At 33.7% G+C, this 15685-nt stretch overlaps 2 protein-coding genes across 2 annotated transcripts in view; one reads left to right on the forward strand and one right to left on the reverse strand.

Annotated features, from left to right (window-relative positions):
• LOC138691942 (zinc finger protein 239-like) overlaps nucleotides 1-15685 on the forward strand; it is a 196293-nt gene that overhangs the window by 1771 nt on the left and 178837 nt on the right. Inside the window, exon 2 of the mRNA XM_069814601.1 lies at nucleotides 1451-1532. Within this exon, the coding sequence (XP_069670702.1) occupies nucleotides 1505-1532 (28 nt within the window). The 5' untranslated portion in view covers nucleotides 1451-1504. The remainder of the gene's footprint in view (nucleotides 1-1450; nucleotides 1533-15685) is intronic.
• LOC138691936 (zinc finger protein 235-like) lies at nucleotides 6165-14953 on the reverse strand. Its single transcript, XM_069814592.1, has 4 exons — nucleotides 14631-14953; nucleotides 10636-10752; nucleotides 8480-8538; nucleotides 6165-7685 (listed from the first exon to the last, which is right to left on the reverse strand). The coding sequence occupies exons 1-4, from the start codon at nucleotides 14718-14720 to the stop codon at nucleotides 6605-6607; spliced, it is 1347 nt and encodes a 448-aa protein (XP_069670693.1). The 5' UTR covers nucleotides 14721-14953; the 3' UTR covers nucleotides 6165-6604.

Genomic DNA, 15685 nt, shown 5'->3' on the forward strand with positions numbered 1-15685 from the left:
GAAAGTGTGAAAATAATAATTATCATAGTGTCTACCAGGAACGACAGTAACGAATCAGAAAGTACCTAATTTAAGCAATTGGGAACGAAAGTAACTAAATATAACGAATTGAACAGATTCCAAGACTCTTCTATGGCATGCGACACAGAAACTTCCATCTTGCATTTTTCAAAGTTTTACAGTTCGGGAATTTGTGACGAGTTAAATTAGTTTAGGCTTTCATTCTAGAGGAAAACCTCTCCATGGATTTTAGAAGTTCTGAGCATGTATAATTATTCTACATTAAGTTCCCATAATTTATGTGCGTAGATTGTTGCAGGCGAACTATGGTTTTACAGGTTTTAGATTTTTAAAGTTTTAGCTAATCTTAGGTAATGGTATGTTAGGGCCTACTTTAGTTTAGCTTGGTTTAAGGTTGGGTTATGTTAGGTTATAGTCGAAAATATGTTTTTTAGAATTTTTTTTGTATTATCTCTCGAAAATCGAGTATATAATCGTCCTTTGTGAAAAAAAAAAAAAAATTCGAAAATAGTGGAGTTGTCTTTCAGAATTTCTCCTTGTTATACGAATCTATGGCAGGTATGACAGCTTTTGGTATACCTTGCATATACGAATCTGTGGTGACAGGTTAGCTTAGTTTTGACTTCTTGTGTACCTAGATATACGAATGTGTGACAGGTTAGGTTAGATTAACTAGGCCTTTCGTATGCTTTTATAAACGAAGCCGTGACAGATTAGACTACTTTTCCCAAGACTAAATGAAGTGGAATGAGCGTTTCGTGCTCATTTTGAAGTGGTCCACCTATTTATTTCACGCTTTATATAATCACTTTCACCACCGGCGTAGCTCTGTCGATGTGGAGTTACGCTTGGACGCGGATTCGATCTCGCTTGAGCTGGTTACCTGTTTGGGATTTTACGAGGTTTTCCGCAATTATTATAAAAACGAGTGTCAGGAAATCTATGGCGAATCTTCGGCCTCATATCACCAAATAGGCGTAACATCTTATCACGAATCTCATCGACGCTAAATAGTTTCATAATTGATACAGCGTGGTTAAATATGATATATATATATATATATATATATATATATATATATATATATATATATATATATATAGGCTATATTGATTTTTTTTTACCCCAGATGGAATGTAGCTTTGTTAAGAATTCATCTAGTTTGGCAAGTGACTGGGGTAAAAAATCAATATATATATATATATATATATATATATATATATATATATATATAATATATATATATATATACAAGTAAAACAAGGTCCTAAAACGATAGCGGTACTCTTGAAGTTATTGATGATACTTCTATTTGACGAGATTGTAGAGCAAAGCTACAATACATGTAATGTGAACAAAAGATTTGAGAGTATAGTCTAGAATGACGAACCAGTATTGCACGCACTTAGGTCGCTGTTGCCCATTACAGATGTGCAGATGGTCCTTGCTGCTGTAGCGGAGATTGGTCGTGCTTCCACTGGGAATGGGATTGGAGACTGCAGTCGATACAGGTAAGTGATGTTTCATTCTATGCAAATTTGAATTTTTGGACGAGAATGGTTACCCTGGAGTTTTGTGTTGTGACCACATGTTATTGTTAGCAAGGCTGTAGTTAATATCGCATCGTTAAATAACCAACTTAAAAAAAAAAACATTAATTTTATTTTTCATTATAAACTTATTACGTTTTTGTTACAGCTACGATTTTAATGCTGTAAATTTGGATTCGCATATGGCAACTATTTTTCATAGGTCAGTTAGCCAAAGAATGGCTGTATTGGCTGAGATAAGAAATTGATTAATTAATATGACTTGTAGTACATTACAATGAATTGATTAATTAATATGAATTCAAAAATATTACAGCGAATGGATTAATTAATTATGGTTTCTAGAATGTTAGAGTGAATTTATTATTTAATATGACTTCTAGAATGTTACAGTAAATTGATTAATTAAGGGGAGAGTATGGTATTTTTTGGTGAAAAATGAGTAAATTAAAAAAAAAAATTCTTTAAAATACCCTATAATGTGTGGAATGCATATCATTAAATTTTGTGGGTATGTGTGCCCTTATCTGATGTTGGGACGTCATTTTTAAACTTCCTGCGCTATGGATTTTTAAATCACACGCCCGCTTTTATCGGTTTCCAGTAACTTCAATTTTTTTCTGCATTGCCAGACAAAAATGGATATAACTTAATTTCTGAACTATTAAAGATTCATGCATGAAATTTAGAACACACATTCTTTAGACTATTAGGAAACTTTTCTCTGTAACAGAATTTTGTTAATTCATTTCATTTAAAAAATACGTCCTTGCAAGAAAGGAAATCAGAAAATTGTTATTGAATTTTAATTGTTTATTTTACAAAGGTAGGAACTAATATCATAATTCTGTTACAGACAGTTTGTAGAACATACTTTTGTTTTTGAATCTATCTTTAAAAACGGTTTAGATATATCGCTTTCAGTACAATCCTGCATTGGGTATATTTTTTTTCAAATTTGGGCTCCCAAATAATTTTTTTTTTTCAAATATTTTTATTTGGTTGAGTTGCCACAGCTGTGAGCTCTCTACAAACAAAAAATTAATATTTTACACCAAATAAGAAAATGTTAAAAAAAGAATACCATCCATTCCCCTTAATATGACTTCTAGAATATTACACTAAATTGATTAATTAATATGAGTTCTAGAATGTTACAGTGAATTTATTATTTAATATGACTTCTAGAATATTACAATAAACAGATTTAATTAATATGGCTTGTGGAATATTATAGTGGGGTTAGGTTTCTTTGTTTCTATATGTAGATACATTTAACAGAAGAATAGAATAATTGTCGACCATTACAAACAAACAGTAGTTTGCCTAAATTTTCTTATATGCAGCACCTATATTGAGTACCAGTATGTTTCGATAGAAGGAAGCCTTGTTTGGGCAAAACACAGTAAGTAGAGTTGCCGTACGTCCCTATTTTGTACGAACAATTTGTATTTGAAGACCTGTGTCTGTCCTTATCGTACAGGCAAAAAAGTGACGAATGATCGTACTCGGAAAGGGAATAATATTTTGTTGCAGTCACCAGCGGGAATTGGAACTACTTTGTGTCTTTCGTTTTAAAGACAATAACACTGTAGTAATATAGGCTACAACAAAGCTTATTCCCAGGTTAAAATACAAATTCAATCGTCTTTGTTGTATGTCATTTGAGTCTTTATCGCACTACTTATTTAGGCTAAATTAAACGCAGAATAAATATGGGAAATGCCTGTTATTATGCGCTTGAGAAGCTTTTATCATCTGAAAGTTGGAATTTATAAAATAGTTATATTAACAGTTGTTCTTTATGGTTGTAAATCTTGGACTCTCACTTTGAGAGAGGACCAGAGATAAATGTGTTTGAGAATAAGGTGCTTAGGAAAATATTAGCGGTTCTAAGAGGAATGAAGTTACAGGAGAATGGAGAAAGTTACACAACACAGAACTGCACGCATTGTATTCTTCATCTGACATAATTAAGAACATTAAATCCACACATTTGATATGGGCAGGGCATGTAGCACGTATTGGCGAATCAAGAAATGCATATAGAGTGTTACTTGGGAGGTCTGACGGAAAGAGACCTTTAGGGAGGCCGAGAAGTAGATGGGAAGATAATATTAAAATGGATTTGAGGGAGGTGGGATATGATGATAGAGACTGGATTAATCTTGCACAGGATAGGGACCCATGGTAGGCTTATATCAGGGTGGCAATGGACCTCCGGGTTCCTTAAAAGCCATAAGTACTACTTGTCAATGGAACTATTAATAGACAGACATAACGTTGTTCTTCAGTACATACATTTCCAGGAAGTAAATATAGGGCTCCATTGGGTAGCCTATATAATATTTAAAAATATAAAGAAAAACCCACGCATTGCTCCCTTGATCCACACTACACAGAACATGCCTGTATTTCTGTATGGCAATTGGACTGAAATTTCGCGATCTCACAAATCGAAAATCAGAACTTCATACTTCTATGAAACATGTTTAGGGAAGGTAATGGGGAACATTTTCAGCAACTGCTCTCAAATTGAAGTATCATTATATTAATTTCCTTGAATAATCAACAGACTGGTTACGAGAAAAGTAATTTGTCACGCGATAGTGTGGTAGGATAGCAGGAAATTTGTCTAGGAGAATTGACGGATTCTCTTTGTGCTCACGGTAAAAGTAAAGTGTAAACTCTCCAAAAGTCTTTCCCACGCAACTTAGTGACAAGCCCAGTTTAGGATTTCATAATGTAAATAAATAACTTACCACTCAACTTCATCTCAGTTACTCATTTTAATTTATTCCTTGCATACAATGTATTGTTCAGTATATTTTTTTAAAACTCATCTCTACAGAATAATCTTTCCGTAATGACACTGGAACAGCTCGCCTGTATATTGACATGTCTCGATTGTGAGCCTTGCAGGTGGAGATATTCTTAATTAACATATACATGATGATTCACTAGGATTTACCGTCCCTTACGAACCTTATTTCCGAACAAATTCTGAGCAAAATATTTCATGTAAATATTTTTCCTCGTCTTAACATTTTCAGAGTGACACAAATTTGAAGTTGTTTATGAAATGCCATTATTCTTGAGCTTTAAGAGTAGAAGAATATTACAAATAAAGAATGAACTATTCGTGAATATTACTTCTTTAAATAGCTAGTATTCTGAAGTTAAAAATATATTGTGAATTCCATAGTTACTGCGTACAGAATTTTTTTTTTTCGACTTCTGACTACAAACTTACATTTTCTTACGAATTTATCACAACAATAGTGACAGATCACGCCACTCTTGTATATTTTTAAGACTACTTTAAGAAGCAGATTAAATTGTGAAGACTTAAGTTCCCAAAGTCGTATGATTTGTAACAATTGTTGTATTGTATTGTATTTATTAACATTCCATGGTATTCATACATTGCTTCACAGCTAGAATATGGAACAAGTCAAAAACCTTAATACTATTATAAAGTCTTAATTTATAGTCACAGTCTAGATGAAATATATACAGACGAGATTTACAATATAGTCTACTAGTACAACACAAAGTTTTAGTATCAATTTCATGAAGCATTATTGAATGTCATGAATTCACCTACAGATTAGAAGGCGTGAGAAATTAGGTACTTCTTTAATTTGGTCCTAAATAATCTTATGTTTTGAGTTTCATTTTTTATATCGATAGGGAGGCTATTAAAAATTTTTACTCCTTTTTCATAGCACGATAGACTCGCCGATGGAGTATGAAAGTCATTTTCTGACGTGTATTTATGCTATGAACTGTTGAATTAGTTACAAAGTTTTCACGACTACATAAGAGGAAGATTATTAATGAAAAGATTTACTGACAAGCCACGGGCATTATTTGTAGTTTTTTTGAGAACAGTCCTACAAGATTCCCTAGATTTGGCACCTACTATTATTCTAATTACTCTTTTTTGTAATAGAAATATACTGTTACTATCTGTGGAATTTCCCCAGAATATTATTCCAAAACTCATTAGCGAGTGGAAGTTTCCAAAGTATATTGTTTTTAAGGTATTGATATTTACTATCTTTTGCATAGATCTAATAACAAAACAAGCTGAATTTAGTTTGGGGGTAATTTCTTTAATATGATTTTTCCAATTTAACACATTATCGATTTTTAAGCCAAGAAATTTGGTTGTTGTTATTTCTAATAGGGATATATTGTTAATTCTTGCGCTAGAAATTTGCGAGGTTGAATTTGGACAGGACTTAGATTGAATTATGTTAGTTTTGTTACAATTTAATACCACTTTATTGACTGAGAACCAGTCACATATTTTGAAGAGAATTTCCTCTGTTGAAGATTGGAATGTGTTGGAGTTATTGGCTGAAATTACTATACTTGTGTCATCTGCAAATAATTCTTGTAGTGCTTAAATGCGACAGGCTCATGTGAGTAGGTTTACTGGCATGTAAAAGAAATCCTGCGGGACGTCGTTATAAGTGCGTCAGAATGATGTCATTTTTAGTTAAAAATTTAAAAATAAAATCTGTACAAGGCAATTAAGAACACATTTTTAGCTTTATAACACTAGCCAATTAAAGATATGACACTTCTGAATAGTTCATTCTCTGTTTTTAATATTTTTCACCGTAAAACTGAAGGAAAAAAAGGTATTTTACTAACGACTTCAAATTAGTGTAACTTTGAAAATATTGAGATTAGGACAAATCTTTATATGCCATTATTTGCTCAGAATGTCTTCGGAAATAAGCTCAGTAAGTAATGGTAAATCCTCGTGAATCATTCTGTAGAAGACGGTCTCCTGATAGTGTAGTGGTTAAAGAAAGACCTTATAAACCAGAGGATGTGAGTTCTAATCTCAATGAATTTTCCAATTGAAATAATCCTTCTGACAACATTGATGTTGACTCAGAATACAAAGGACTGTACTCACATTCCTACTGCCAATGAGAATCCTTAACATCGCGCTGGACTGAGTGTCTGCAGTAGGGTTAATATTACCTTTACTTATAATCACTGGATAGTGGCTTCTAAACAGGATGGCATGTATGTCTCTTGAGATATACCGATTCTGAGAAGCTGATGCAGCAAATATCGCACTTGAACGGTTTTTCGCCCGTGTGCTGGCGTAGATGTCTCTTCAGACTTCCCGACTGCACAAACCTTTGATCGCAAACCTCACATCTGTAGCGCTTGTCTCCTGTGTGTTGACGGACGTGAGTTGTGCGATGCGTGCTATTCGCGAAAGTTTTACCACACAGATGGCATTTGAACGGCTTTTCGCCTGTGTGTAGGCGTATATGTATTCTAAGGTAGGCAGAACCTAAGAATCTTTTATCGCACACATGGCATTTGAACGGCCTTTCGCCCGTGTGCTGACGTTTATGTACTTTAAGGTATGCAGAATCTGAGAAGTTTTTACCACACGTGTCACATTTGAATGGTTTTTCGCCCGTGTGACGACGTGCATGTCTTTTCAGAGTTCCCGACACAAGAAATCTCTGACCGCAAACATCACACTTGTACCGCTTGTCTCCCGTGTGCTGACGCACGTGCATTGTCCGATGTCTGGGATTTGAGAAACCTTTATCACACACATTACATTTGAACGGCTTTTCACCAGTATGGAGACGTTTATGTATTTTTAAATATGCAGGATTTGAGAAACTTTTACCACAGACGTCGCACGTGAATGGTTTTTCGCCCGTGTGCTGGCGAAGATGTAGTTTCAGGGAATATGAGTGTGAAAGACCTTTACCACAAATACCACATTTAAATCTCTTGTTTTCCGCTTCTCGATGTACAACTGATTTGTCACGTGTGTTACTACCCAAATGTGTCTGGAGGTTTTGGAAAGATCCAAAAGTCTTTGGACAGATGCTGCAGTCCATTGAACTGTCGTCGGTCTGTGTCGTCCGAGGTCTCTCCTCTTCATTCTTTCTTAGAAGCAATCCCTTCAGTATTCCACAGCCAATATTATCATAGGAAGGTTTTTCTGAGGGAACACTTATCTCCTTGTTTTGTTGGCTGGTAACGCGATCGTCCTGGGCCAACTTGTAGCAGTGTGATGTGCTTTCAGTCCAAAGCTCAGTGTTATGAGTACCTGCAACACTACAACAAAGAATTGCAGGTGTGTATAATAATCACAGAAGGAATATTACAGTATATTGTCTGCTTCATCACATTAAATAAGTGTCAATCTTCTTTTTGAAAAGTGCGGTTTATAAGGTTCTGTTAAGAGAGAGGAAACCAGACACTTGGCTTTGTTTTTTGAGGACTGCACCTGGTACAGTTTCATGAACTTGGGATAGCTTTTGTCATTTTGCATCATATACATGAAATATTAGTCCAACTGATGGACGGGGTGATTAATGAATTCTATGCCCTCTCTTCGGAAAATTAATCTGTCTGATAGAGTAACAAATAAAGAAGCTGATGAAGATGCATGAGGCAGATAGTTTTGGGTGGGCCTACGTACATTGTTTAACTTCCAACATTTGCGATATGTTGGGTGGCCAAAAGTTGCATGATAAATTATTGTTTATATATACCAGTATGTTCGCCCTGACAATGCTGGCGAACACTGTTGGCCAAACATGTCACAAAAAAAGCATCTTAGGTTATACAGTGTCATGTTCCTGAAAGTGAATGAAACATTTAGTTTATATTGTTTAATTGATATCAGCGAAAATGAGACAATATATGAGAAGGAAAGAAAAATACATAAATTTAATGCCACGCTTTTTGACGTAATGGTGTCATTTTAATACTACCACAAGAATTTTTCGGGCTATGAATTGAATGTGAATCATCCCCTTCTTCATTCAATTTCGAAATTCCTGCTTAATTATTTACGTAAACTAGTGAGGATAAGGACAAAGTGAAGATTCCCAAACTGCACTCACCTCCCACTATCTTCCACTTTCAGCTCTCCTTCCTGTGTGTTAGCGTTGCACCAATCTTCCTGAAAAAGAAGAGCAGAGACAAAACTCAAACATGTTTGATTATATCACTTGCTTCCGTGTTAAACTTTCTGCGACAAAACTGGCCTTCCTAAAGGGAGCCAAGTTTTTACTCCCTCCTGAAAATATTAACGACAACATATTTGACACATACACAATTTCTCTTCGTGTTTGCTGTGGCATCCAGTGACTCAAGTGGTAGCACAGTGATGGCCCGGGTTCGATCCCCGTTCAGGTTTTGCATTAAGAGCTGAGTTGAGTTCAAAATTCTGTGTTGTAGTGAATGTGGTCAATGAGTGAGGAAATATTTTTTTTTCTATTTTAGTAGGTTATTTTACGACGCTTTATCAACATCTTAGGTTAATTGGCGTCTGAATGAGATGATGGTGATAATGCCAGTGAAATGACTCCAGGGCCCAACATCGAAAGCTACCCAGCATTTGCTCATACTGCGTTGAGGGAAAACCCCAGAAAAAACCTGAACCAGATAACTTTTCCCGACCGGGTATCGAACCCTGGTTTCGCAGCCAGACGCGCTAACCGTTACTGTATAGGTGTGGACGTGAGGGAATATGTTCTACAGTTGAGTTTCAGATCAAATTAGTTTTTAAATCATGGTTAATCTTCAATTCAGCGTCTGCAATTTTTATGTTATTATGTAATAGTGGATATAATATGTATAGTGTAAATTTTGGCTAATTTAACAACAACTAGGTCACCTAGCAATAGCATAAGAGGTCATTGAGAATTATATCAAATAATTGAAGCGTCGGCTGGAACAACGTTGTAAGTTACATTTGGTAAAATTTACAGGAGCTGCAAAAAATGTGTACACGTACACCGTTGTTCTTATAGGATAGCAAACTTTTGAGTGGACAAATTTCACGTACTGCATTGATGGACAGTTGCAAGCCAAGGAGTATAGCAAGGTAACATGACATACAACATTATTACACGGCAACATGCCGAATGAAAATTTTGTAACTTACAAAGTTGTTCCAGCCGACGGTTAAATTATAAAAGAAGGAAAAATTAATAACCTACAATATTACAGGACGTTTTAAAGAGCATTTATAGTTTATATAACCTAGACTGAAACAGCAAATTCAATGGGCTAAAAATTGCTTAGCAAGGGGAAAAATTTCAGGTAAATGCATGATTACGTTGGCAGTAAAATTATGATACTCAGCAAATGCAAAAGAGCAAGAAACATTACATAGGATTTTCAGGACAATTTATAATCATATCAGTATAGAAATAAAAATGAACAAAATCAAGAAATTAATAAAATTACTATTAAACAATTAATTCCTTTATTGGAGGTGAATGGTTGAGGAAAGTTCTTAATATATTAGTAGAATAATGATAAAGTTTAGCAAACTCGGGCAGATAAAAGACTTCTTAATAAATGGACAAGTCTCAGGAAAATTACGTATATATATATATATATATATATATATATATATATATATATCAGTAAGGTTACAATATTTAGTAACGCCTAAAGTTAAAATATTTGCATATCAAAAGAATATTTTGTCGAAAATGTATGATCATATTACAAGTACAACTGCTGTGAAACTTGGTAAACTCAATAAGCTTGAAATAGTTACTAATAAGGGAAAATTTTCAAGAAATAGTATAGTTACGAGTTTACAAGTATAATGAACGTGGCGAAATCAAATACCTGAAAGAAAAGAAAGGCTTAGAAATTGTACATTTTTCAGGAATATCTACATTTACATTACTAATATTAGGTACAAATTGGCAAAATCAAAAAAAAATTTCTGAATAAGGGAAATTTATATTCATATCAACTGTTATAACGTAGCAAAATCAAAAAGATAAATGAAAGATACTTTTAGCGGCTAAGATTACAACCAATTGTATAATCCGACTCAACTGTCTTTTTTTTGGATTATTAGCTCAGCAAGGGTTTTAAATGTGTGGTAGTAGTTTATAACCCTCACTGCTTATATTTGCATGTGTTAAGCAAATTTACGTAAATAGCACAAACAGCTGTAGCTGCTGACACCGTATATTACTACTGCTGCTATTACTGTTGCTGTGGATAACTCAGGTTTATGTTTTCCACTCACCTTCATATCAGAGGTCACTGAAGTTTCTTCACATTTCACCTCCGATAATGGATCATCGCTGGGGCTCACATTCTCTGTCTTTATTCCAGAGATGTGCAGATTCAATAAATTCTCATGCTACAGAAGAAATACAGTTTAAATTTGTTATTCATTATTATGGTGGCAAGTGCATTATGACAGAATAGAGAAAAGTTATAAAAGACGATATTTTTTGCAACGACCTTATTTTTGAAACTAAAAAAAAAACTGTATAAATTTTATAAAACTTTTGCATTGAAAGTATAGAGTCAATTCATTTTTCTAGGGCTTCCTGCATTGTTTCGTTGTGGGACAATACGTAACTAAGTAACCTCAGTAATAGATTTTCTTGATTCTGTGCCACTTTAGTCAATATAAATATTATACATTGAAGGGAGCATTATTTTGTTAAACAGATACTGTTGTACATTGCATTCATCATAGGTGCAAACATTTTGGAAAGCGATGATTCTGACATGTGCGTGAACATAAATATTGAAGAGTTATGAACATTGGCTGTAACTGATTGGTACTCTTACGCTCTGTAGCAAAACTATTGCTGTTATGAGTTGTAACAATCTAGCAACGAGTTCACGTATTGTAAATGCAAATTAGAAGGCCTGTCGACAATAGCAGCAGGAAGTACAACAGAAACACGATCGTGCAAAAAGTAAGAACTTAAGAGGAGAATATGTGTCAGTAGTGGCCCACAGATTTAATGCCAGTCATATGCATCTCCATTCGACAGATTATTATGGAGCATTGCAACATACTCAGTCACGAATACGAAGCTGGATATCTTGGCTTGCTTTCCTCTGGTTTATAAGACAACCGTCATCATTTTATCTTCTGTGTGAGACAGGCCATTTACTTGACCTAAACACGTCTTTATCGAAAGGTTACTAGAAAAATCTGGGTGAAGTAACTGAGTAATAACTGAATAAAGGAGCCAAAAATGCAAGAAAATTGCAATTACTCAAAAACTAAAAGCCTTACCATATTGAACCTTGGATGGGAAATGATCTGAAGATACAGACCTGTATAATATATTTATTTTCATTTCCAGTATAGTATAATTCATCGACCTGATTGGCGCAGTTGGTATAGCACTGGCCTTCTATGCCCGAGGTTGCGAGTTCGATCCCAGGCCAGGTCGATGGCATTGAAGTGTGCTTAAATGGGACAGGCTCATGTCAGTAGATTTAATGGCATGTAAAGGAACTCCTGTGGGACAAAATTCCGTCACACCGACGACGCTCATATAACCTCGGCAGTTGTGAGCATAAAACATAACGTTCGATTCCAGGGTTCGATCCCAGGTGGTGACAGGATTTTTTCTCGTTGCCAAAGTTTCAGAACGGCCCCGAGGTTCACTCAGCCTCCTATAAAATTGAGTACCGGGTCTTTTCCAGGGGTAAAAGACGGTCAGAGCGTGGTGCCGACCATACCACCTCATTCTAGTGCCCAGGTCATGGAAAGCATGGGGCTCTAACTCCATGCCCCCCAAGTGCCTTATGGCGTGTTACGGGGATACCTTTACCTTTTTATAACTCCGTTAATACGCTCATCACGGGAATGAGGCCTTAAAGTGTTATAAGCGTTAAAACATTACGTTGTGCATTAGGTACAGTTCAAAATGGAACTAAGAACTCATTTCATGTGAAAAAAATATCTTCGATTATTCGTTGCTGTGTGTTTGTATTGCTATTGTGAATATTAACATTTTGTTTACGGGTCAAGTTACTACAGATAACTTCACTTGATACACACACCTCGGAGGAACACTAATTTATTTTTTCACTTACAGACAGAGATTTCCGCTTTGCCATTTTGCACTATCAAATCTACTGCACACTCTAGAGAATTCAAAGGATGATTTAATTTTATGGAAATGACAGGAATGTATTGAGAGGAAGGCTTTTGAGTGTTAAAATCCTTTGATGTAAATAAAAGTACCGGTAAATACAACTTCCTGAAGTGCTGACTGGAGGGTTTTTTCAGGTATAGGGTGAAATTTCTTGCACTCGTAGTTCAATGACCTCAGTACAGGGAAAGCAACGTATTCTTCACTGTGGTTTTGAATCGAAAGTTTCGCACTTTTGTACAAATTTTTTACTCGTATTCGATCCGAAAAAAGCGCTACAAACGGGATTTGGAAGTGTTACTAGAGGGGAAAATGTGCAGGATTCTATGAAATGTCCAGGAACCGTATAAAAAGAACGTAATTAATTAATTAATTTATTTATTTATTTTAGTGCTAGTGTATTTCAAACGAATACAAATTAATATAATATAATATAAACTAGCGCACTCCTGAATGAGTAAGACTCTTGCTAAGAGGGGATTCCAATACAAACTAAAATAAAATTGAGAGTGAATAAATTACAGATTAAAAAGTGTTAAATATCTTCAAACCTAAACTATAAATCCAATACAATTTTTATATTTATTTTATTAATTTGAAGAGGATTAGCGGTTAAAATAATATTAGAATAATATTTGTTTAATAATCTAGGACCTTGACTCAAGCTATGATAAAAAGCTACATTGGTTCTACATTTAGGTTCAGATAAACGCATAGAATTCATACTTTTAGTTATATATATATATATATATATATATATATATATATATATATACCTTTCAAAAGTTATTAACATTTTTGTGAAAACATTTAAATGAAATAAAATAATAAATTAGTTTAATGTTGAAAACTTTGAAACGTTTAAACAACAGTTCACTTGAGTAATGTTTGTGCTTTTTAAACAAATTTGTAATAGTTTTTTCTGTAGTAAAATAAACGGATACAGGCTGGATTTATAAGTTCCACCCGAACCTATAATACCATACATAAATATAGATTGATGTAATGCTAGATAAATTGTACGCAAAAAGTTAATTAACAAAATATTTCATAGGACAACGAAGTAATGTATTGTTTTACGTAATTTATTAACAAATATAATCAATATGATTATTCCATTTTAAATCATTATCAATAATTATACCATTTTCATCTCATTAACTTCATTAATGTAACAAATGCAATTTATATCGGAATAGTCAAAATTATGCATTTTAATCTTCAGTACAGATGAAATTCATTTATTACGGTACCTTTATTATTTAAAGAAAATGGGATAGCCATTATTTTATCTTCATTAATTACAAGAGAATTTAAATCCAACCATTTTTTATTAACTTTAAACCACTATTTGCATTATAATAAGCATCAGTCCAAGTTTTTCCACTAAAAAGTAAAACTGTATCATTAGGATACGAATATAAATCACCTTCATATTCTTTAAGGTCTATCATTAAAAGGTCATTTATATTGATATTAAAAATAAAATCGGTCCAAGGACTGTTTCTTGCGGGACTCCTATGTTAATTTTTAATAAATGCATTTAATTCATTATCAGTTTTAGTAGCTTCAAGTCTATCATTTAAATAAATTTTAATAAATTATAAGCATTAATTTTAATTTCAACACAATTAATTTCTCTATTAAAAATGATGACTTACATTATCAAAAGCTTTTCTTATATCCAAAAACATACTAACACATTTAAAATCTTGATCAAGTACCTTAATAATTTTTTGAGTAACATTGAAAATAGTATTCTCTGTACTACAGTTTTTTATAATTCCAAATTGTTTTTCACTTAATATATTCTGCTTATTTAAATGATCCAAGTTTCTATTTTAATGTATTTTTCAAATTATTTAGAAAAACAAGAAATCGAAGTATGGGTCTATAATTATTCATATTAGCACCACATTTAAAAATTGTTTTTTTGATAGCAATTTTTAACTTGTCAGAGAATTTTCCATGCAAAAAATAGAAATTAAATATATTTACGCCGACAGCCCCTTCATATTTCACTCTTAAAATATAATGTGAGTACAAGATGTATTAATTTCAAACTCTTCGTATCCAAAACAAGTTAACTTACGGGATATACATGTAGGCCTACCTCCAATACAGATTTATCTTCTTTGTCCGAGTCCTCACTTGTTTGTACGGCCAAAGGATCGACCTCTGGTTCTGTCTTGATCACGTCCATCAGAACTGAAATTGTAGCCTAATTCAAGTGTGTTTGCAGAACTTCTACGCCTCTGTTAGGAAGTTCAATAGCGATGTGTTGAACTATTGTTGTAAACTCCCTTCGTACATCCACTACGTTGTAATCAAACTATATATACCGGGATCAATAATGCCGTGAATCTTTCTGGTTTTATTTTCCGTACGGAGATCTTATGTAGTCACAGATTAGAATGTAATAAATCATCTGTTGTGTATAGCTTCTTCTTCTTTCTTCTTCTTCTTGTTTGTATCAGTAGTAGTGAAATAAAAAGTAAATCCTTGGCGCTACAGCCCATGAAGGGTATAAATAAGCTTCTGTTTTATATGAAATAAATTAACATGAACCAAGTTTTGTAAGTTTTTAATTAAAGTAATTTAAAAAAATAAATATTTTACACGAACTTTAGGCATAAATTTAATGTTTCTATGCCAATTTTAGGCCTACACACTATATTTTTACAACAATTGTTGTTGTTTAGTCAACTGTCCAAAGACAGGTGTGACCCTCACTAGTGATACCAAGAAGGCACCACTTATGAGGCAAATAGGCCAAGAGATAATGGGGTAGCGTGGCCAATTCCTTTCCCGCTTACAACAGTTATGGAACACATATTTTCAAGAATGTTTAACCTGCAGTATATGTAGGCCTACATTGAAAAAAAGGCACAGGTGCGTGTGCACACACACAATTATCTAAATCAACAGTAAGTATTTGAAATCGCAGTAGTAATTATGTTTAGGTGTAAAATCTTCCAATAACTATAAAAATTGTAACAGGATTTTAGAATGAACTTAGTGATACATGATCATAACATTTTTGTTCGTGTGTCACAGTCATTGTGTTACGTGTGTCACGTGTTTTTCTTGTAGAAAATGTTGTCCATATAAGAAGTTGATTGTTATGTGATATGTCTCACATTTACATTTATGAAACATTAAAAATGA

Source organism: Periplaneta americana, chromosome 16, assembly GCF_040183065.1.
Source record: "Periplaneta americana isolate PAMFEO1 chromosome 16, P.americana_PAMFEO1_priV1, whole genome shotgun sequence".
In the NCBI taxonomy this organism is placed as follows: domain Eukaryota; kingdom Metazoa; phylum Arthropoda; class Insecta; order Blattodea; family Blattidae; genus Periplaneta; species Periplaneta americana.